The sequence below is a fragment of the Camelina sativa genome, chromosome 20 (genome assembly GCF_000633955.1).
Source record: "Camelina sativa cultivar DH55 chromosome 20, Cs, whole genome shotgun sequence".
Classification (NCBI taxonomy): domain Eukaryota; kingdom Viridiplantae; phylum Streptophyta; class Magnoliopsida; order Brassicales; family Brassicaceae; genus Camelina; species Camelina sativa.
The window spans coordinates 18,865,402-18,888,499 of record NC_025704.1 but is presented as its reverse complement, the minus strand read 5'-3'; the positions used below and the strand labels follow the sequence as shown (position 1 = coordinate 18,888,499).

Sequence of the window (23,098 nt, the reverse complement as noted above, 5' to 3'; positions counted from 1 at the left end):
GTTGGGAAACACTGTGATAATTTTAAAAATTGGAAAACTTTCAAAGGGATGTCAACTTTTTACAGAGTGAGCGCAACAAAAACTTGGTGGATCATTTAACTCCGTATTGCACAAAACCATAATGGTCATGGTGGATGTGTACACTTCAGAACATTATTAGACAAGGTCGTATGTTGGTGAATTGGTTATTTTTACAAGTCAATGTCATGAGGTAATGGAAAAACCTTTGTGGGAAATTGGAGTATTCTTTTCAAGTTTCAGAACTATTTGAAAGATGTGTGTTATGATGTCTACGCGATGGAAAGTTAAGAGGAACTATACACTTGACACCCTATGTTGCGTTGGAGTAAATCATAGTAATGGAAGAGTTGAGTTTCACCTAATCAAAAGCTGAAAATGAGGAACATGGAGAAATAATTTCTTTAAAAGGGAAAAAACTAGAATGGTTACACTTTAACCAAGTGGAAACTTGTGATTCGTTGTTGACCGGAAAAGTTTGGAAAAAAAATCAAACCGGACATATAGGAGAAGGACACTCCAAGTTAGATTGGATAATCTCTAAAACGTTAAAGATCAAACAGAAGGACACTCCAAATTGGGACAAAAACTAAGTGGGGGAGAAACTGATTCGCAAATTCGAGGACAAATTTATTTTAAGTGGGGGAGAATCATAACATCCTCAATTCCATAATAGGTAGGTGGTCAAATTTTGTTACTAAGTTACGGCCCATTAATGATCCATGTGAATTAAACACAAAATACAAGGGTTTATGATTGGTGTAAGTGCTCGTGAATGTGTCTACGAACATACGCCGTCTCCATTTTAGATCAAAGAAAGGAAGCTCGAACAAAGCAAATCTCATCAGAGATAAGTATTGAGTAGGTGTTGTAGTTGTTGTTGGACCTCAATTTATTTAAACTTAGTGGGCTTAATAAAATTGGACTGTGTGAATGAGAAATTAGGCCTTAATGGTTTGGTGAGGAGTGGGTCAGATTGAATAGAGTCAAAACTCTGTTTCACGTCTCCGTGAGACTCGGTCTCTTTGGATTCGTGATCAAGTGGAGAGTTGGACTTCTTTGAGAGATCGTCGCTTCTTCACGTCGCCCACCTCCTAGATTTGCGATGGACTCGGTAAAGTTGTGGAGAATCAATTTCAAACCCAAGTCATCCAAGTCCTCTATATATACTCATGAGTTCTTCCCTTGTAAAACAGTGAATTGACGAAATCAATTGCTTGTTCTCACACACAGCAAAAGCACAAAACATCCAGCAATCTCTCTCTCACAAAGTAAGTGTCTTCGAGAGTATCATAGAGTGTAGTTTGTATAGAGCCGGTGTGTTTGAGTGATTAGCAAACCCGATTGTGAATGTGTTGTATCCTGGGATTCTTGTAACCACTAATCCTGTTGCACTGCGGGGGTTTCAAAGAGTTAAAAAGTAAAAAGATTTCGGTCTCGCCTCCATTCTTCCCTTAACGTTTGCGTTGTTATCTCTTATTCAATACCTCTTATGTAGTGAGGCAAATTTCTAGCTCCTACAGTGGTCACCCCGTGATGGAGCCATCGTCGAGTCCACCATTGTTGTTGTCGTGAGTTACGTGGAGAAGAAGCATTACTAAGACGTTCACCACCGTCGGTCACCACCGTTGGTCACTACTGTTGGTTAGCTAGCTACTGTGCGTTACTGAATATGTCAGCCGCTGTAATCGGAGCAGCCATAGCCGTCGTCCAGATTGTTAAGAGTAAGGAAACCCAAGATTTATTTCGTAACTTGCGCATGAATTTTTTGACGTTGTCTCACAATCTGTTGCTTGCTTTTGATGTATGTTGTTGAGCCATGGGGAAGCAGCCACCATGTTCTTAAACCGTCATGTTGAGCCGTCAAGGAGATCCGTCGAGAAATGTTGCCAAGAGAGGTAAACAGCAAAGCTTAGTCTCGTGCGTGTTGTGTTGCTAGTTGATTTATTGAACCAACAATTATCCAGCCTAAACCACTGTGCGTAATTGATATTTTGAACCGAAGTTGGAATCGTGAGTTGGTTTGTGACGTTAAGTGGGTAACATGGTGTTTATTATATTTGGGTGGTTTAATCTCTTAACCGGAAGGATTTAATCTGTTATAATTAATAGGGTGACCGAGAGCTGAGATTGTTCTTAAACCAAATGTTGTGATCGTGAGGATTAAACTGTAGTATATTAAATTATTAGATTTTGATCTAATTAATTTAAAATTTTAAATAAAGGAAATACCATAAGCATAAGTGATGAGACTTTGCTTTGGGATGAATTAATGGATTAATATTATGGATATGGTCTTTGATCGGCTATTATAATCCGTTGCAGACCAAGACTGTTGTTGAAGCGGATTGCTGTTGTTGGTAGTCTAAACCGAGGATTCTATTTGTTTGGCTAAGGTGAGTACTAGTTGTAGTTGGTGTCTTCTACATATTCAGATGTCTTTGGATAGTTACTTAGTTTAAAGTTAAGCTAGAGTATAAATATATGTTATATAGTATATAAGTAACATATATTTGGATGTGTGTATATCTTATTTATATGTATATAAATTATATACATAAAAGTAAAGTTTCACTATCTTATTATTGGTACATTTGACATTTAATTTTTAAAATTTTAATATTTATTTTTAATTAAATAACACATTTAAGTATATACATTAATGCATACTCTAAATTCATTATTTACTACTAAATTATAACTCAAATTACATAAATATTTATTTTTAATTAATAACACATTTAAGTATATACATTAATGTATACTTTAAATTCATTATTTACTACTAAATTGTAACTCAAATTACATAAATTGTGAATTGACTTTTTCTCCTCCATTCATTTTCATTTAAACATACTCTTAATTATAATTGTAACTCTTCTAATTTAATTATTTTAGAAATGTAACTTCCATCATTTTCTATCCTTTTTTTTTTGACAACAAATGATCAGCTCATATGAGCCAATGTGAAGAGAAAGAATTTACAAACAAAACATGCTGCGGTGACATACGCGCTTGGCGTGCCAAAGAATCCGCACTAACATTAGCACTTCTGGAAATAAAAGATAAAGAGAAAGACGAGAACTCCTCCCTGTCCAACTCTATGTCATCGAGGTAAGTCTTGAACGCCGGCCAGTCTTGAGGGGAAGACACCATCTTCATCAAGTCTGAACAATCTGTATAAAAAGCTACATCTTGGAAATCATGGCCAATCATGCAGCGCAAAGCCCAAACAAAAGCTTCTACTTCTGCATGCAAAGGGGAAAGACTCTGACGGAAATTGGTGGCTCCTTTTATCGTGAAGGCGTCTGTTGCGGCTGAACACACCCAGCCCGCACCCGCAAAATCGTCTCCCATTTTCCATGAACCATCAACAAAACACCGGTAACCCGAAAAGACAGTATGCAGCGACCCTACTCGTCCTGGCCCTCTATTATCAGTGGCACAAGGTATCGAAGCTAGATCCTCCACTTCCTCCTCTGTTTGAGCCTGCAACCATGTGGAGGACTCCCCCACCGCAATCCTAACAACCTCCTCGGAATTGTCGATAACATTCTCAAAGACTCGAGCATTTCGCGCCTTCCACATATACCACATAAGCCAAGGGAACACCGCAAGCTGAGCACCCGGATTGTCCGTTCCCAAAAAATGATCCATAATTGCATACAAAGAATCTGTGGGGAACGAAACCTGACCGACCGGAACCTGAGGTAAAGCCCAAGCTTGTCGAGCTGGCGGACACCAAAAAATAGCATGGTTTACCGTTTCCTCATCCGCCCCACAGCGGGCACAACCTGAATCACAGGCAATGCCCCGTCTCCTCAAATTCGCTGCAACCGAGATACATCCTGATAATACTTGCCACATGAAGTGTTGTATCTTTGGTGGACATGCCGCCCGCCAAACTCTCGCTAGAAGTGGAGTAATGTCCGGCCCAATGCGGGGCACGAGCGACCCCTGTTTTGCCAAATGTTCCGCATTATACCCCGATTTTACCGAATACTTTCCTGATTTTGTAAAGTGCCACCCCAACGAGTCAACCATCTGAGGGCTACCAAAAGGTATGGCCCTGATTAAAACAGCCTCCTCCGGGGGAAAGTGCTCAAGGAGCATATCGAACCGCCAGGAATTAGTTTGACGATCAATAAGATGATAAATTTTCAGAGAAGGGTCCTGAACAGGTCCCTTACTCACAGCTGGTCTTGGGGTTTGGGCTGGAATCCATGGGTCAGTCCATATAGAAATGGAATCACCAGAGCCAACCCGTATAATAAGTCCTTTGTTGACCAAAGATCTACCTGAAACAATACTCCGCCACCCATAGGATGGAGAATAAGAACGAATAGGATCCATAGGATTTGAGTTCCTGTAATACCTGCCCTTAAAAACCCGCGCAAAAAGGGACCCAGGAGCGTCAATCAGTCTCCACATTGTTTGGCCAATAAAATAGTGTTAAAGTCATCCACATTCCTGAACCCAGACCTCCCAACTGCTTGCTCCCACATAACTTCTCCCAGGCTAATCAATGCATCCCCCCAGACTGTCCCGAACTCCACCAAAAATTCGCCACCGCACTAGTTAGCTTTGATGTGACTGTTTTTGGGAGACAGAAACAGGACATGACAAAAGTCGGAACCGCCGTGGCGACAGACTTTATCATAACCTCTTTCCCTCCTCTAGACAGTTGTTTCGCTGTCCACCCATTTGTACGGTTCTGTAGACGATCCCGTACATAGGAGAAGACTTTCGTCTTAGACCCTCCCAGACTCTCCCGTATCCCTAAATACGACTCCATTCCGCCCAGCTTCAAAATACCCTGCACCTCACGCTTGGCTCCTTCATCTACCTTGTGGCCAAATTGAATGGAAGATTTATCGAAATTGATCTGTTGCCCTGAGGCCGCCTCATATTGCTTTAAGATCTCCAAAATAACCCCGCATTGGTCCTTATCTACTTTACAGAAAAAAGGCTATCGTCCGCAACATCATTTTCTATCCTATAAATAACCATTCTCACATCCTCCTCCACCATATCCCAAATCCTAAATATTTTCTTAGTTTTTTTATAATGTTCTTGCATAGGTTGAAAACCCAGTTAAGAGTTTGATTATATTTTTTGTTTACTATATATGTTACATTGTTTTGAATTTTATTTTATCTTTGTTTTATGTACTTCTTATTTTCTTCTTTGTTTTCTTATATTATTTTGATTGAAAATACATATGTATTCTAATATGTATAATAAAATTTTGATGACCATAATAATATTTTGGTTATAACCATCTCAAGGGAATCAAGCTAAAGCAAACATCTTAATTCTTTACTTGAGATGTTTGTTTAGCTCTTAAAATTTTTTGTAATATAATTATCAAATCAATTTTGCTTACCTCTCTCTTACCTCCAACAAATTTGTAATAAATATATTTTAGAATACTCATCATTATATTTAGTTTGTGATTCAACATATAATTATATAAAAATCATTATTTTAAAATTTAATTCAAATATATACTTTAAGGATTTTGCTATATAAAAAAGCAATTTGATATTTATTTTCTTGCTAGCTTTCACTACAAGGATGAAGAATTAAAACTAAGCCTAGCAATATAACTTAAATTAAGGGGAATACGAAAAAATTGTAATATAATTATCAAATCAATTTTTCTTAACTCTCACTTACATCCAACAAAATTGTAATACATTTATTTTAGAATAATAATCATTATACTCAGTTTGTGGTTCAACATATAATGATATAAAAATCACTATTTTTTAAATTTAATTCAAATATGTACTTTAAAGATTTTTTTATATAGAAAAAAAAATTGATATTTTTATGTTCTATCTAGCTTTTATTACAAGGATTAAAAATTATAACTAAATCTAGCAATATATCTTAAACTAAGGAAAATATATATAAAAAATGATTTTTAAAAAAAATCTTTGGGAATCGTATTTTAAAATTTTGATTGCACTTCATATGATTTTATAGGAAATATGTATTTTTTACTTTCAAAATAGTTTAGTTTTTAATTATTAAATACTTTAGATTATGTGTTAGTTTATATGAAAAACTTAAATTATATATTTAAATCACATAGTAAAATATTGTTTTTACTACTAATAATATTTTATTACTCAAATGCTCAAAAATACTAATGAAAATTATTATCATTATCAAAGTTGAATAATAAAAAAAACAAATAACTTTAAGAGATATGTATAATGTATGTATGATTATATTTAAATAAGTTATATATTTTGATATTGTATGATTTAAATAAATAAAAGTGTAAAAAATGTTAATGATATTTAAATTATTATTTTAATTTTTTATGATTATCAAATAAATTTAAATTAATAAATATATTTTATTATACAACAATCCGCGCATTTGTGCGGGATATTACCTAATATATATTTATTATAATAAATATGAACTAGAATAAATATGAGAATAGAAAATGAATGTGTGTTGGTTGATATTGATGTGGTTACGTGAATGCATGATATGTTGTCGTAAAATAAGTGCTTTTGTGTGAGGAGATAAGGTGCCAAGGCACATAGATGCGGGTCAGCTGCAGAGAGCCATGCAAGGAGAGGTCCTTGTTGTTGTGTGGTGGTCTATGGGGGCAGAATGCGGGTAGATTAGGATGGCTGACAAGCCGACGTGTGTGCAATGCTAAGAACAAGTGCAAGAGTCGCTTGGGGTCCGTAAGCATGAGCAAGAGTGATTGAGGCTAGGACGAAGTGCAAGAGGCTTGGAGGTTCCGTAAGCATGGTGCATGAAGAAGTGCGAAAGCATGAGGGATCTGATAATGAACGAGGATAGCGTGTGTTGACACGTTGTATCCGACCCGTCTTTAGGGCGGTTATGAGACATAGTTCCATTTGTGTGATGTGTGCGTATGTTTGTGTGTCAAAGGATTTAGGACACAATGATTGGTGCTTATCTTAGGTTTAGACTTTTTGATTGTCTAAGCGAATCTGGGTGTGGAGACTTCGAGAGTCCTAATGCTTTCTCTCACTGAGTAATTATCAATTGTTCATCCCTTTATCTTTTGCAGGTTAGTTAAGCCAAAAGTATCATTTGCGTTGTTCACGGGTTGTTTTGCATTTAAAAAGCGTTTTGGGCTGGGCCAGGGAGTCAACCAGTTTACCAGTTCCGGGTATCGAGTTCGGGTGTTACATGTTCAGTTGTGGTTATACCCTCTGCCTGCTCTCTAAGGCTTCATAACGAACAATTCTGGCTTTTCGATTGCCTACTTGACTATTCCTTGATCATCCAAGTTCCAAAGCCTAGCAAATCATTTCCTCAGCTTAGCAATGTCCTCTTTGTTGTCCAGAAACATGTTTCTCATATTTATAGTTAAAAAAAGTGATCCTGGAATCAAGACGATAAAGAGAAAAATGTTCTAGAGGCTTGGTTGTTTGTTCTATGCTGCTGTTAGGTTGCTAGAACTATATGTCGTGGGCTAGAACGGTTTTTAGGTTGCTGATTCATTGTTCTATGACTTGGTTATGTTATTTGGATTGATGGTTAGATGTTATTGAATTATTCATTTGGTTATTTAATTCATTAGTTTAATGTTTGGCTAATTCCGCTTATTGGTTTGAATGTGGTTAGTGGGTATAAGAGCAATAGTTTATTATTATTATATTAAAAAAGAAAAACGGGTTACAGAAATTAAGTAATGTGTGTATGTATGATTTGTTGGTGTGTGCAGATATTTCCAATAATTGTAAAGGTAACAGCAAGGAGTATAGTTACTTTAGTATCATTTTCAAGTAGTTTGATTGTCAATTACACTTTCAACATTCTATTCGAGTGGAGCATCCAATGTATCTTTTCTATTTTATTTTTTTTGTCAACTATTGGGCCACAATAGGCCGGCCCATTAGCCAAATCTCTATATTCGTAGGGATCTGTGTGATAGGGCCTTGTGCATTAAGGACTTATCATTGACCACCGCCCTAAGATCACTTCACATTTTCAACTTTTTCCAACTTATTTCTAGTTATATTATAATTATTTAGGTAATAAGAATTATCAAATTTACACCAAAATATAATTCTTGAAAATAATAGAGTATTCAAAATCTGAACTTATGGCATTATTATAAACCTTGCATACATTTTTATTTTGCTACTATTCGTTTGTTAGACCATGCCAAATTAGAAATCTAATTAATTAGAATTTGTTTGGCGAATTATGTGGTAATTGTGTATGAGAACACACACCATTGTCCGTACATATCCGTACGTCCGTACAACCAACATGGCGGGCTGTCCGTACAGTTTAGAGGCCTAGCGAGTTAAGCCCATGAAGAGCAGCCTATAACGGTCACAAGACTTCGAGATTCTTCCTCTTGGAGCCGTTGGTGAGTGTGTGTGCAAGTGGGAGGTCAAACAAAGATCACATGTGATCTTAAGGAAATGTCACTATCATCATGTGTAATTGTGTACAACATCTACTTAGAATATTCTCTTGTAATTGTCTATAATTAGCTTGTATCTAGGAACCATATCTAGTAAGAAATAATAATTTCTTCTTCGACACTCTCTCGATTCTTATCTCTACACTCTACACTTCCGATTACACTCTTCATACTTCTTTCTCTTTGTCTATCACTACTTGTTATACAAGAAATCACTTTGTTCTTTCTAAACTTACATGGTATCAGAGCCTTGTTGTTCCATATTCTCATTCTCACACCCACCAAACACTTTCACTCTAATCTCTCTTATCTTTTCTGTTTGACCTTAAAAGTCTCATCTCTTTATCCGTTGGACAATAGCATTAACCAACGGTAACTTCGACATGGAAGGCACCAAGACCTTGATTGTTCCAGTTACTCTCAAAGGAGAGAACTACTTGTTGTGGGCAAGAACCACAAATACGACACTATGTGGCCGAGGGCTTTGGACCCATATTACATCGAGTGAAGCTCCAAAAGAAGCGCCAACCCAAGACGACAAAGATGTGGTCACTAGTGGTGAAGAAAAATGGTTTCAAGAAGACCAAAGCGTTCTCGCCATCATTCAAAACTCCCTTGATGCTCCAATACTTGAAGCCTACTCGTATTGCGAAACTGCCAAGGATCTATGGGACACATTACAAAATGTGTTCGGTAACACCACCAATTTAAACCGAGTGTTTGAGATCAAGAGGGCCATTAATAATCTCAGTCAAGAAGATATGGAGTTCACCAAACATTTTGGGAAATTTTGGTCTCTTTGGGCCGAGCTTGAGATGCTCCGACCGGCCACCCTTGACCCGGCCATCTTAAACGGACGGCGAGAACAAGATAAGGTATTCGTCCTTCTAATACCCTGAACCCCTCCTACAACGATCTTATCAAGCACATCCTAAGGTCTGATAAACTGCCAAGTCTTGATGATGTGTGTAACCAGATTCAGAAGGAACATGGCTCCATTGGGTTGTTTGGAGGCAAAAGAGAGCTAGTGACGGCTAACAAGGTGGAGATAGCTTCCGCAAACAAAGGGTTCTACCGACACGATGACAAAAATCCACCTATTTGTGACCATTGTAAGAAACCTGGCCACTTCAAGAGCCGTTGCTGGATTCTTCACCCTCATCTCTGAGTCAACCAAGCCATGACAAACCGAGGAGGACCAAGAGCACATCAAGCGACCATGGTGGGGGAAGCAGTGACCACCGAACCAAACACTCGAGTCCTTGAAGGGAATGGCACTGCACTAGCTTCCTCTTCGGAGCTAGTAAGGAAGTCAGATCTGGACACCCTCATCAGAGCTCTCAAGGAGGCCTCTGGTAACTCCTTTCTTGCCTTAAAACCGAATAAACCTCTCATATGATTAGTGATTCTAAGTTGATTAGTGACATTAAACCTACTATAAGAAATGTGATTATAGCTAATGGTGAGAAAGTACCCGTTGAGGGAATAGGAAACTTGAAATTCTTTGATAAATCATCCAAAGCATTTTATATGCCTAGTTTCACTTCAAACCTTTTATCGGTTAAAAGAGCAACCACTAATTTAAACTGCTATGCAATATTTGGTCCTAATGATGTTTATTTTCAGGATATTGAGACAAGTAAAGTTCTTGGCCAAGGTGTCACCCAAGATGACCTCTACTTGCTTAAGGACCTAAATCTATCTTCTTCAAATTTGTCTTCTTTTAGCTCAATTAATGTTAAAGAAAACAATGTTATTTGGCATGCTAGACTAGGACATTCCCGTTCTCGAGCTTTAGAATTAATATTTCCAAGTATTTCTTTTAAAAATGATGAGTGTGAGGCTTGCATCCTTGGTAAACATTGCAAATCTGTTTTTCCTAAGTCATTGACTATTTATGAAAATTGTTTTGATTTGGTTCACTCTGATGTGTGGACATCCCCATGTTTATCTAGAGAAAATCAAAAATATTTTGTTACATTTATTGATAAAAAAACTAAATATACTTGGCTTACCTTGCTTCCTTCTAAAGATAGAGTTCTTGAAGCTTTCATTAGTTTTCAAAATTATGTGACTAACCATTATAATGCAAAAATTAAGATTTTAAGATCAGATAATGGTGGGGAGTACACAAGTCAAGCTTTCAAACAACACCTCACCAAACATGACATTATTCATCAAACAAGCTGTCCATAAACCCCACAGCAAAATGGTGTAGCAGAACGGAAGAATAGACACCTGATGGAAGTGGCCCGCTCTATGATGTTCTACACCAACGTTCCAAAACGATTTTTGGGAGACGCGGTGCTTGCGGCGTGTTACCTCCTCAAAGATGTATCACCATTTGAGGTATTGAACAAGGAAAAGCCCATTTTTGATCACTTACGTGTTTTTGGGTGTATGTGTTTTGTGTTAAAACCAGGAGAACTACGAAACAAGTTTGACGCCAAGAGTACTAAGAGCATGTTCCTTGGTTACTCTACTACTCAAAAGGGCTATAAATGCTATGATCCTAAGACTAGATGAGTGTTGATGTCTTGTGATATAAAATTTGTGGAAACTCAGGGGTATTATGACGAGAAGAATTGGGATGATCTTTGCGAGTTGTCGACTTCACCATCCGATCGCGCCAAGAACCTTCGTATTATCCTTGAAAGGCTAGGGGTCGAAAACGATCGGGACGCTGACAATTCAGCCGGGCCAAACTCACCAGGAGACTCTGTTCCACTTGTTGACTTCGACCCATAGTCTAGAGGCAGTCCTTACTCAGCCTACTTCTGGTGATCCGACTGAATCCAATGAAGAGCAATCACAACCGCTCGTGGAGGAGAGTCAACCTGTTGAATCAATTATACATGACGATGATGACAATGAAGCCCACGATGATGATAATGAAGCCCATGATCATGGGGAAGTTATCCCCTTACGGCAAAGTCAACGACTAAAACATGTTCCCCGCGTGTACTACAACAATGTTGTTGTTGCCCATCCGATTCAAGCCGTATGTACTCTTGCCCATTTCCCTTTGGACCATCAGGCCTTCCTCGGCCAAGTGGACAAACATTGGGTACCACAAACTTATGATGAAGCCAAGGAACATAAGGTGTGGCGTGATGCAGTTAGTGCTGAAAAGACGGCCATGGAGCAAAACCATACGTGGGACGAGGCAGATTTACCGATAGGCAAGAAGGCAGTCACCTCTCGGTGGATCTTTACTATTAAATACAAGAGTGATGGGGATATTGAACACTATAAGGCGAGACTTGTCGCACGGGGATTTACATAAACGTATGGGGAGGACTATCTTGATACGTTTGCCCCCGTTGCAAAACTCCATATGGTCCGAGTTGTTCTCTCGTTGGCTACTAACTTGGATTGGGAACTTTGGCAAATGGACGTGAAGAATGTGTTCTTACAAGGCGAACTTGACGATGAAGTCTACATGAGGCCACCACCCGGGTTAGAAGACACCATTGGTCCAGGAAAAATCTTTAAGCTCAACAAGGCTATTTATGGTCTAAAACAGTCACCAATAGCATGGTACCACAAAGTAAGCACTACCTTGCTTGGGAGAGGCTTTCGCAAATCAGAAGCTGATCATACTCTCTTCACACTACCAAGCGACAAAGGTATTGTAGTCATTCTAGTATATGTTGATGATATCATCATATCTGGAAATGACAAGGTAGGCATTCAAGATACTAAAGAATTTCTTAAATCAATTTTTGACATTAAAGATCTTGGAGAGCTTAAGTATTTTCTTGGGATAGAGGTATATCGGTCTAATGAAGGGTTATTCTTATCACAAAGAAAATATGCTCTTGATCTCTTAAGTGAAGCAGGAAAACTTGGATCAAAGGTTGTGACAACACCACTTGAAGAAAACTATAAGGCAGGAGGAAAGGGGGAGCATGAGGCAGCTTCATTTGAAGATGTCACACGATATAGACGCCTAGTAGGTAAGCTTATATACCTTACTATCACACGGCCTGACATTTGTTTTGCTGTGAACTAGGTGAGCCAGCACATGCAAAATCCAACCTTACACCACTAGAACATGGTGAACCGAATAGTCAAATATATCAAGGGCTCGCCAGGACAAGGCATTTGGATGGGACGCAATGAGAGCACTGAGCTTGTGGGATATTGCGACGCTGACTATGCCGGAGATCGCGAAGACCGTCGCTCTACTACTAGATATTGCACGTTCCTAGGTGGCAACCTGGTCACATGGAAGAGAAAGAAGCAAAAGGTGGTATCACTATCAAGCGCTGAATCAGAGTATAGGGCCATGAGGAAACTCACAACCAAGCTAATGTGGCTCAAAGCTCTTCTCAAGGATCTTGGAATTGAATCTTCAAAGCCAATCACAATGCATTGTGACAATGAAGCTGCCATTCACATAGCAACCAACTCGGTGTTCCACGAGAGGACCAAACACATTGAAGTAGATTGCCATAAGGTTCGAGAACAAATTAAACTTGGAGTCGTCCTACCATGCCACACCGAAAGCTCCGAACAATTGGCCGATGTACTTACCAAAGCAGCCAGTCCACAAGTATGTGAGTATATTCACTCCAAACTTGGTCTTAAAGACCTCACTCGGCCATAAGTTCTCAAATACGGCACCTACACTCTTTTTTCCCTATGTATAATTTTTCCCAAGTGGTTTTCTATACTAAGGTTTTTAATAAGGTGGATGTTCATGAGTCCAAGCTTGATCAATGCTCTTGATCAAGCTTGAGAGGGAGTATGAGAACACACACCACTGTCCGTACATGTCCGTACGTCCGTGCAACCAACATGGCGGGCCGTCCGTACGGTTTAGAGGCCTAGCGAGTTAAGTCCATGAAGAGAAGCCTCTAACGGTCACACACAAGGATACAATCCAATATCCACAACACAAAACACACAGCTAACCCGTACCTAGAATCATATGGACTCTGATACCAAACTGAAACAACCTGACCCGGTTTTTTAATATATATATCCTATTATCTAGTGATCCCATACTCACTAGAAACCTAACCCTAATCAATAACAACAGCGGATAACACAAAACAATTCCAATAACCAATAACAAATAAAGAATGACATAATATCAATTCTAACAACAATCCAAAACATAAACCAAGTCAAAGAACCAGCAATCCTAGCAACCGTTATAGACAACTAAGTTCCACTAGAGCGTCCTATCAAAGACACAGAACAAACAACCGAGCCTCTAGAACATCCTCCTCTTCATAGCATTGATTCCACGATCACACTTTGCCTTTACCTGCGCCACAACACAAAAGAGAGGCGTAAGTATTACCATAAATACTTTGTGAGGCAATCCTTCCATCTACTGGGCAATACACACAAGCAATTGAGATAACTCTAACTAACAAACAACAATCAACAAACAAACCAGGACAACTGTATCGACCGACACCAACCATTGCATCGACCGACACTGACTAGGGTTACATCGACCGATGCAAGTCTCACCTTCATCGAACGACACCAACACTGCATCGACCGATGCATGCTCGAGATTTCACGAAATCCCTAATTGCATCAACCAACACCTCCACATGGTATCGACCGATGCGCCTAGGTCAACTCGTGCCGTCCTTGCATTGCATCGACTGATACACATAGTGCATCGACCGACGCACATGTCAAGCATCTTCTTCTCTGAAGCTCTTCGCCAGATATCCGTACCTAAACTATCAAAACACGATCCACAGCCACAAAGAAGCCTCTCATGGCCCCAAGTGACACAAAAACCTTCTAACAAGCCAAGGAATCAACCACATAACACATAAACACAAAAATCGGAGAAATCTCAAGCTTAGTTAAGCTATGGTCATGCACTCACCTTTGCCAAATAAGAATCTGACCCTACACCAACGAATATGCGCTCCTAACAAGCTCCTACAACAGTCCTAGCTACAGATCTTCCCAAGAACAGCCACAAATCTCCCAAAACTCTCAAGAGCGCTTAAGAACTTCTTTCTCTCTTTCTTTTTCTCTCAAAAACGGCTAACCTCCCCTAATGACGACACAAACTTGACTTAAGAGGTTTCATAACCCAAAATGCAGCCAAACACGCGTTTAACTTAAGTTGCTTCGCGAAAACCAACCTTGCATTGATCGATGCAACAACTGCATCGATTGATGCACATCCCAAACCAAGATTTCGGTTCACGGACGTTACATTAACTATTTCATCTTTTATTTTTAGAAGTTGTGTATTTTTAATTGATAAATTTTCACACAAGATGAAAATTATTTTGTTTTCAAAATTATTTTATCAGAAATTGTATTTACTTATTATAAATTGTTCGTTTGATATTCTCACTTAGGATCACTTCGTCATAATATTTTTTAAATGAGTAATATAAATATCAATAACTGTTATGATGGTTCTTACTCTTTACAATAATTTTTCATACAATATCTTATACTTATCATACATACAAATTATAAGTTAGAGTTGCCTCGATTTATTATGACTTTTCATTTAATATTTTTTAACTAGATTTGAGCCTTTTTACCATATTTTTTGTATAAGTTTTTATTTTTGATGGTTGTGTTTTTTAAACTCTCAGTTATATATATTTAATATTTATGAAGTTTTAACCCTACTTATTATTTTTTTCTTTTGAGATAATTTTTAATTTTATTATTTAGTATATATTTTCAAATGATTTTATAAGATATAATTTTAAATTTGAAATTTAATTTAACTTGTTTGATATACTTCCTCTATGATATTGTGAGGATTTGAGTCCTAGTAAAAATATTGATTTGAGTCCTAGTAAAAATAAAAATAATACATTTTAGAAGAAAAAAAATCATTTTAGTGGTAGTTAGGACTTAGGAGAATTGTCCATAATTCAATGAAAATTTTGATTCAAACGAATTATCCACCCTTTAGACCAGAAAATAATGTTTGGGTAAAACTGTAAAAGGAACAAAACGTGTGACTTGGAAATTGACACAAAACCCCCAAAAAAGAGAGAAACATAATTGTGACACCTTCCTTAAATACGAAGCCTATTTTGACAAACAGAGCATTCTCTGTCTCTCTCCCACTCTTCTGTACTCTCTCCTCTGTCTCACTCTCTCTCTCTCTCTAGATTTCACTGTCCCCTACCAGAAATTTTGTGGTATCAGTACATGCATGTGTAAATGATGATGGTGGAGGAAGAAAGAAGCATAGAGGAACACCTTTTGCAGCTCAATGACCAAAATGACGATTCAGGCTGTCGTGTCACTGCATGTGTTATCCTAAGCACTTTGGTCGCCGTCTGTGGCTCCTTCTCCTTTGGTGTTGCTGTGAGTTTCTTCTACCGATACTAGCAAGTCCTACTTTACATTTTTTTAGCAAAAAAAAAATTGATCTTTATCGTCAACTGAGTATATTAACCAAGATAGAAAGAACATTACAACACATGCATTTAATCAACCCTTAAATAAAAGGTTACAAACCACATGGGTCATTAAAACCCACATGGATTCTCTGCTATCTTAATTTACCAATGTTCTAACAATTTAAATATTACCTTCTGTGCTTCTTTTTTTATTATTTTAAAAATGCAAAATTCATAGAAAATACTTTAATTGTATTATCTATTTTCATATAATTTTCAAAAACAGTTTTTTTTTTTTGTGTTTTTTGTTTTACAGATGGGTTATACTTCAGCTGCTGAGGTAGGAATTATGAAGGACTTAGGTCTTTCTATCGCGCAAGTATGTGTTCGATCACTCTTTTCTTCTTATTTTTTAATTCTATCAACATATATATATTAAATTAATGGGAAGAAGTTTTAAAATGTAATTTATAAGCAGTATCGAGAGTGAAAGACTGAAAACCACGTTCGAGATTAGTAACACAAAACAATACAATTTTTTTTAACAAATTCTTTAACAGGTAGATAGAGTGGTTAACAGTATGCACATAAGTAAAAACAATATAAAGTAGAGAGTTGAGAGTAGAGAAAGTGGTTCAAAAATCTGAAAGTTTTTTTTTTCGAGAACTTTTGGGAAACACCCCTCTTAACGTATTTTTTAATGCACTTTTAGTTGTCCATTTTCAGAAATACTCCTCACTAAATTTGAAACAATTAATAAAGTTTTATAAGATTTAGAAGAGATTTCTTGATAATAACTACTACTTAGAGACTCAATCCAAGTGGTTTGACAAAAAAAAAACGGAAAAAAAAGAGACTCAATCCAAGTGTTTGTGAGGTTTTATAATGTTTTTATAAGGTTTTACAATGTATTTATAAAGTTTTTAGAAATTTACTATACGAGTATTTATAAAGTATCTATAAAATTTTATATACATATAAATGTAGTTCGTGTATGTTTTATATGGTCGTTATCCCCATGAAGTTGATTATACTTATTTTAGCTGGTGTGGTTCACCTCTATTTTTATCTGTTCTTGAAACTATCATTGGGAGAAATAAAATAAAAAATCCCAGTAAAATGATTTACTCAACTTTTGGAATTTATCTCCGAGTTAATTATTTTTAACAGTTTTCAGCATTTGGTTCATTCAACACGTTGGGATCTGCAATTGGAGCTTTGTTCAGTGGTAAAATGGCGATATCCCTTGGCAGAAGAAGAGTAACTAATTTACTTTTAATCTCATATTCTTCAAGTTTAACCATTTCCATTTTCCAACCAAAACTTTACTGACTATATTTTTGCTTTTATTAATTATTAAGACAATGTGGGTCTCTGATATCCTCTGCATCATTGGTTGGTTCTCCATCGCTTTCGCTAAGGTATTTAAATATTTTTTACTACAAAAGATATTTTCCCTTTGTGGTACAAATATTATTTTTAGAAAACAAACCAACTGTTTTTTGACAAAAAAAAAACCAAAAAAAAAACAAAAAAAAAAACTGTTTAGTTTGTGGTTATAAAAATCCAACAATTAAAGAGTCATTTATATTTTATGTATGGAACACAAAAGGATGTGATGTGGCTGAACATCGGAAGAATCTCCTCAGGGATAGGGCTCGGCTTAATTAGCTATGTGGTAATTAGTAACTTATTAGTCTACAACTAATATATTTACATTTGATATCACTTAACAAGTTTTTTTACTTAATTTTTCTCTTAAATTTTTTTACCAAACAGGTACCTGTATATATAGCAGAAGTTTCGCCTAAACATGTTCGTGGTACATTTACCTTTACAAACCAGGTACATTTTAGTTCTAAAAATATATTTTAAGATGAGTGCCAACAAATATGGTTTTAATTTGATCAAATATCTCACCCATATGAGCAAATTATGCTAGAACTAAATTAACCAATTGTGGGGAGAAAATTATATGATATTGACATTGACAGAGCTATAAATTTTTAAAAGAATTTTAAAATAATATTGCATAAGTACATTTATAACAATAATATTGCATAAGTACATTTATAACAGAAATAAAATTGATGTGTCAATAATTCAGATGGCACAATTTTGTATAAGAAAATAGGTTTGCTACAAAATCTGTTTTTAGTATATGACATTAGGAAATTTCAGATAAATATTTGTTAGCTTTTTGGTGAGTACCCTGTTTTATCCTCGTGTGAGTGATTCCAGCTTCTTCAAAACTTTGGACTCGCCATGGTTTATTTTTCTGGGAATTTTATCAACTGGAGGACGTTGGCTCTAATAGGTAACGTGTCCAGTATATGATTCTTAATTGTGAAACTATGAGATATTTATATACGTACGTAAGAGAATGATTAAATAGTAGATAAAATATGGAAAAATTTGAGTTGTTACATAGTAAAGAGTATACAAATGAACTGACAAATTTACAATATTTTTTCCGGTTTAGGTGCTTTACCATGCTTCATTCAAGCAATCGGTTTGTTCTTCGTTCCAGAGTCTCCAAGATGGCTGGTTGGTCGTCAATTTTTTTTTTTGCTACATAATTTACTAACGTTACAGAAAAATAACACACACAATTTATTAACCATGAAAACTAAACTATTTGAATTTGATGAAGGCAAAAGTTGGTACAGATACAGAACTAGAGAATTCACTACTTCGGCTTAGAGGGAGGGATGCTGATATTTCACGTGAAGCCTCAGAAATTCAAGTGAGGTTTCTATATAATTAATACTTATAAAATTTTTTTTTGGTTAACATAATATAATCAATTATAAATTACTTTAGTTTATACTTATATTCATCCCTTTACAAGTAAAGTCTGAATGATTTTGATTTTGTTTTCAGGTTGTGACCAAAATGGTAGAAAATGGTTCAAGTTCAAGGTCGAGTTTTTGGGATTTGTTCCAGAGAAAATATAGCTACACTCTCGTGGTACAGTGAAGTTTATGTTACAAAATAAGTACATAAAATATACACTTTCAAGACTATTTTAATTTTAATATTTATCTACATAAAGCATATAACTTGTTTATTTTAAATATTATTTCTCAGGTAGGTATCGGGCTAATGTTGGTACAACAATTTTCAGGAAGTTCTGCAGTAGTTGCGTATGCAAGTACCATTTTTAGAAAATCTGGTAAATTTAAGATTAAGCTCTATAAAAAAATTCAGCGATAATTAACAATAATTACATATACATTGACTTATGTAATAAACCGCTCAAACTTATAGTAAAAAACCTGTCGAATATGACTTCGTCCTAGGTCGTAAATCGTAGGTTGTTGGTCGTTAGACATTTATTTCGGTCGCTATATATATATATATTCAGAATTACTACGAGCAAACATATTAATTTACTGATTTAACGATGAGGAACACATTTTTTATACACACACTAACATATAACAGTCTGTGTAATTTGTATCTGCAGAGTGAAATATCCAGTTTTAATGAGTTTTTAAACAATATTTTTGTTTAAGGGAGAAAAGTTCCGCCACTTGGGTTCGAGTAGCATTGGTCACGGGGTTCGAATTTTAACATGGTTTCCTCCGGCCCCAAGAGATTAGTTTTTGGGCTTAAAAAATTTTTAGGATCATTCCTGAATTTTTGGGCTTAAACAATATTTTTGTTTAAGGGAGAAAAGTTCCGCCACTTGGGTTCGAGTAGCATTGGTCACGGGGTTCAAATTTTAACATGCTTTCCTCCGGCCCCAAGAGATTAGTTTTTGGGCTTAAAAAATTTTTAGGATCATTCCTGAGTTTTTAGGATCATTCCTGATAATAAATAAATAAACAATATTTTTGTTTTCTTTCACTTACCCTCTTGTTATTTTATTTTTTTGCTTACTGATGCCATGATCTCATGATTTAGGATACAAGTTTTAATTAAAAACTAAATTAGTTAAGTTCTCTTTCCATTTTTTTGTTTTGCTTTAAATAATTTATTTTGAGTAACAGGGTTTTCGGTGGCCATTGGATCGACACTGTTAGGGTTCTTCATGGTAAGTATTTACATTGGTCTTTGTCAAAAATTTGTTAAATATATGGATGCACGACACCAAATTTATGCAGTCAAACTATATTATGTTGTTATTCAACTGTTCCATCTATTTTACTAAGAAAAATGTTTAAGATATAAAACATTAAGAAAATTGTATCTGCCAATAGCAAAAAAATATTTGTAGAATACAAATGATCAAAACAAAATCAATTTAAAGTTTGTATAGAATAATTAAAACATCACTTACTTCTAAAAAAAAATCTAGATTTTACATTTTGTACTATTCGCAGATACCAAAAGCCATGATTGGTATCATTCTCGTAGATAAATGGGGCAGACGGCCTCTCTTGTTGGTAAGCAACCACCTTTAACAGTAATTTTGTTACATTTGTTTTCGTATTTGTTTTCTTATAACATATTTACTAATTAACATACAGAAAAATTTTAAAAGCTGTTTGATATTGATTTGATTCATATTTGGACTTGCTATGTATAGACCTCTGCATCTGGGATGAGCATATCTTCCATACTTATTGGGATCGCCTTCACGTTACAGGTTATATTTTCAGTATTTTTTTACTGTTCTTTATTGTGGAATCCCTTTATTCTACAGTTTTATATTCTTAACCTCACTAATTTTTCAACAATATATTTGTATATTAATTTGGTATGAGCAGAAAATGCAATTGCTACCAAACCTGACTCCAATATTCACGTTCGTATGCCTTACGGTAAAACATTTTATCCAACTTTCATACAATCTTTCTGATTATAACATTTTTGTCTCTTTTCTAATTTTTTTTTTTTTTTCTAAATTGGCAGCCGTATATTGGAACTTTTGCAATAGGTTTGGGAGGTCTTCCTTGGGTAACTATGTCTGAGGTACATATATTAGCTCAACTTTTATTTTTTTCACTGCAGAAAATAATATATACTCTCTCCCTTATACTAAACTGATATTTTAGATTTTTTTTTATAAGATTCGAACAAATGAATTTCTAAGTTTTAACACATTTTTTATAAATAAAGTAATATATGTATAATATTTGGTGTGTCCGTGTGTGCAGATATTTCCAATAAATATAAAGGTAACAGCAGGGAGTATAGTTACGCTGGTATCATTTTCAAGTAGTTCGATGGTCACCTACGCTTTCAACTTCCTGTTCGAGTGGAGCACCCAAGGTATCTTTTCTACTTCTTTTTCCAACTTATTTTTAATTATGTTATAAACTATTTAGGTAAAAAGAATGAAAAATAATAGAGTATTCATAATCTGTATTTATGGCATCATTATAAACCTTGTATACATTTTAGATCGTTATTATTCGTTTGTTAGACCATACCAAATTATATAACTTATAACTGTGGACCCAAATTGTTATATTCTATATATACAGTCAAGTTTAATGAATAAATTAATTTTCTTCTCTTAACTTTTATAACTGTAATAGGAACATTTTACATATTTGGGGGTATTGCGGGAGCCGCGTTGCTTTTTATTTGGTTGCTCGTCCCGGAGACAAAAGGATTATCACTTGAAGAAATACAAACTAAGTTTCTTCACCAGCCCGATGAAATAAATCAAACTTAGATTATATGTATGTTCATCTGCAAAGAAAATTTACATTTCTTTTCGTTATGTAATTAATAATTTACAAAAATATTTCTTAACTTTTATGTTCTTTTACTAAGAGAAAGGTATAACTGAAAAAAAAACACATATGCTAGTTTACATTTGTTATACGGTTCGTGTAGTGTGGGCGTTGGACCGTGTTAGGAACGCAAAAATCGAATTTAGAAAATATGCGAATTATATTTAAATTAACGAAATCAGAAACGAATTATAACAGCATAATATAAAGCAGTAAATAAATCACGGAGGCGAGATATGATTTCTCTTTCTTTAATTCAATAAATCGGCCGTAAGTGCTTTCGGACAATCACGATTTATGAATCCCAGGATACAACCGATCACGAACTATTACCGTAGCACACCAGTAATAGAACTCAAGCGAACAGATCTACGTTATACTCTCGAGACTACTAAACTAAGAACTTACTTGGACTAAGCAAGGAAGAGGGAGAGAGATCTTCAGAGGAAGGAGTGTTTATGTTTTTGTGTGTGAAAAATAATGAGAGGTTATGCCTCTATATATAGTGGAAGGAGGGAGCTCTCAAGAAAATATTCAGTGAATATTCTCGGAGTGCTATCCAAGTTTGCTTGAAGTTCACACCAAGTCTTTCCAAAAAAAATAAATGGGCCTACAACAGTCTCAAGAGCCAAAAAGCCCAAAAGCCCAAAAGCCCAAGAGACCACAGTCCGCATCCACGACCAGCCCGGCCCGGTCCGCCCCGCGTCCGGCCCGTCCCGCATCCATGCTCAGCCCGGTTCGGTTCGGTTCGCGTGTGGGAACCTTCCCTCTTCCTTCTACACACTTTTGAAACTAGAAGAGTGTGAAACTATATATATATGAGTGAAAAATCAGTCATATTTCCGATGTGGGATATTTCCCAAACCATCCCAAGTAGCTCACTTCACACTCTTATTTCTCATTCAAATCAACTCCGTTTTGGACGTATGAGTATACCATCTTGTAGTATTCGTTACCAGCTTTCCATTGCACTATCGACCAGACAATTCCGATCAGCCATTTGCCGGAAAGTCGCCGGAAAATCATTGTCCCAAAACCTGCAAATTTTACAGAAAATTGCAGTTCCAACAATCCCTCACATGAATAGAAATAAGTCTAAACATATGACGACATAACTAACCCTATAGACTGACACTACTAGCTAGACTAGACAGACCTTCGAGAGTATATGCGAAAACTAACTGTATCTGAGTTGGTGGCGTTTTTCAACCTTGAACCGACTCATTGTTATACCTGTCGAGTTTACTCGGCCAGTTGGTGAACATGATGTCTTGAACCATCCGGATTTGTATGTAAACTTAGACAGCAGGTATAACACAGCTTCGTTTTCTCGTAGAACGAGGTTGTCTATTGTGTTCATTGTGGCCTTGAACATGCCTGGTTAATCATGAGTGAACTTGGAGAGTATAGCCTCATATATTCTCCTAGAAACGGCCCCATTTCACACTCACAAGGTGATTTCATAAGCTGCTTGTATTTAAAGAAATATCCTGTAATTATTTTAAATATTTTACAAAGCTACATTTCAAATCATTAAAAGCATATGCTTAACCTCTAACATACAGGAAGCACTTTACATCACTCTAGGAACT

At 36.0% G+C, this 23,098-nt stretch overlaps 2 protein-coding genes across 3 annotated transcripts in view; one reads left to right on the top strand and one right to left on the bottom strand.

Moving 5' to 3' along the window:
* LOC104771222 (glutathione synthetase, chloroplastic) overlaps nucleotides 1-23,098 on the bottom strand; it is a 45,296-nt gene that overhangs the window by 3,455 nt on the left and 18,743 nt on the right. The gene's annotated exons all lie outside the window — the stretch shown is intronic.
* On the top strand, nucleotides 15,510-21,567 carry LOC104771220 (sugar transporter ERD6-like 18). 2 transcript variants are annotated; one of them, XM_010495716.2, is made up of 18 exons: nucleotides 15,510-15,781; nucleotides 16,133-16,195; nucleotides 16,987-17,076; nucleotides 17,178-17,237; nucleotides 17,429-17,494; nucleotides 17,596-17,661; nucleotides 18,058-18,133; nucleotides 18,299-18,363; nucleotides 18,470-18,562; nucleotides 18,700-18,786; nucleotides 18,907-18,991; nucleotides 19,812-19,855; nucleotides 20,145-20,207; nucleotides 20,351-20,410; nucleotides 20,532-20,585; nucleotides 20,677-20,736; nucleotides 20,922-21,036; nucleotides 21,306-21,567. In XM_010495716.2, exons 1-18 carry the CDS (start codon nucleotides 15,635-15,637, stop codon nucleotides 21,443-21,445), a joined length of 1,434 nt encoding a protein of 477 aa, XP_010494018.1. In that variant the 5' UTR covers nucleotides 15,510-15,634; the 3' UTR covers nucleotides 21,446-21,567. The 2 variants fall into 2 exon arrangements, with proteins under 2 accessions (XP_010494018.1, XP_019097541.1); XM_019241996.1 differs by lacking the exon at nucleotides 16,133-16,195.

Coding starts and splice junctions, on each gene's coding strand:
- LOC104771220 (XM_010495716.2), top strand. CDS start 15,635: ATGATGATGGTGGAGGAAGAAAGAAGCATAGAGGAACACCTTTTGCAG. Junction 15,782..16,132: donor CCTTCTCCTTTGGTGTTGCT/GTGAGTTTCTTC, acceptor TTTGTTTTACAG/ATGGGTTATACTTCAGCTGC. Junction 17,662..18,057: donor CATTTACCTTTACAAACCAG/GTACATTTTAGT, acceptor GAGTGATTCCAG/CTTCTTCAAAACTTTGGACT.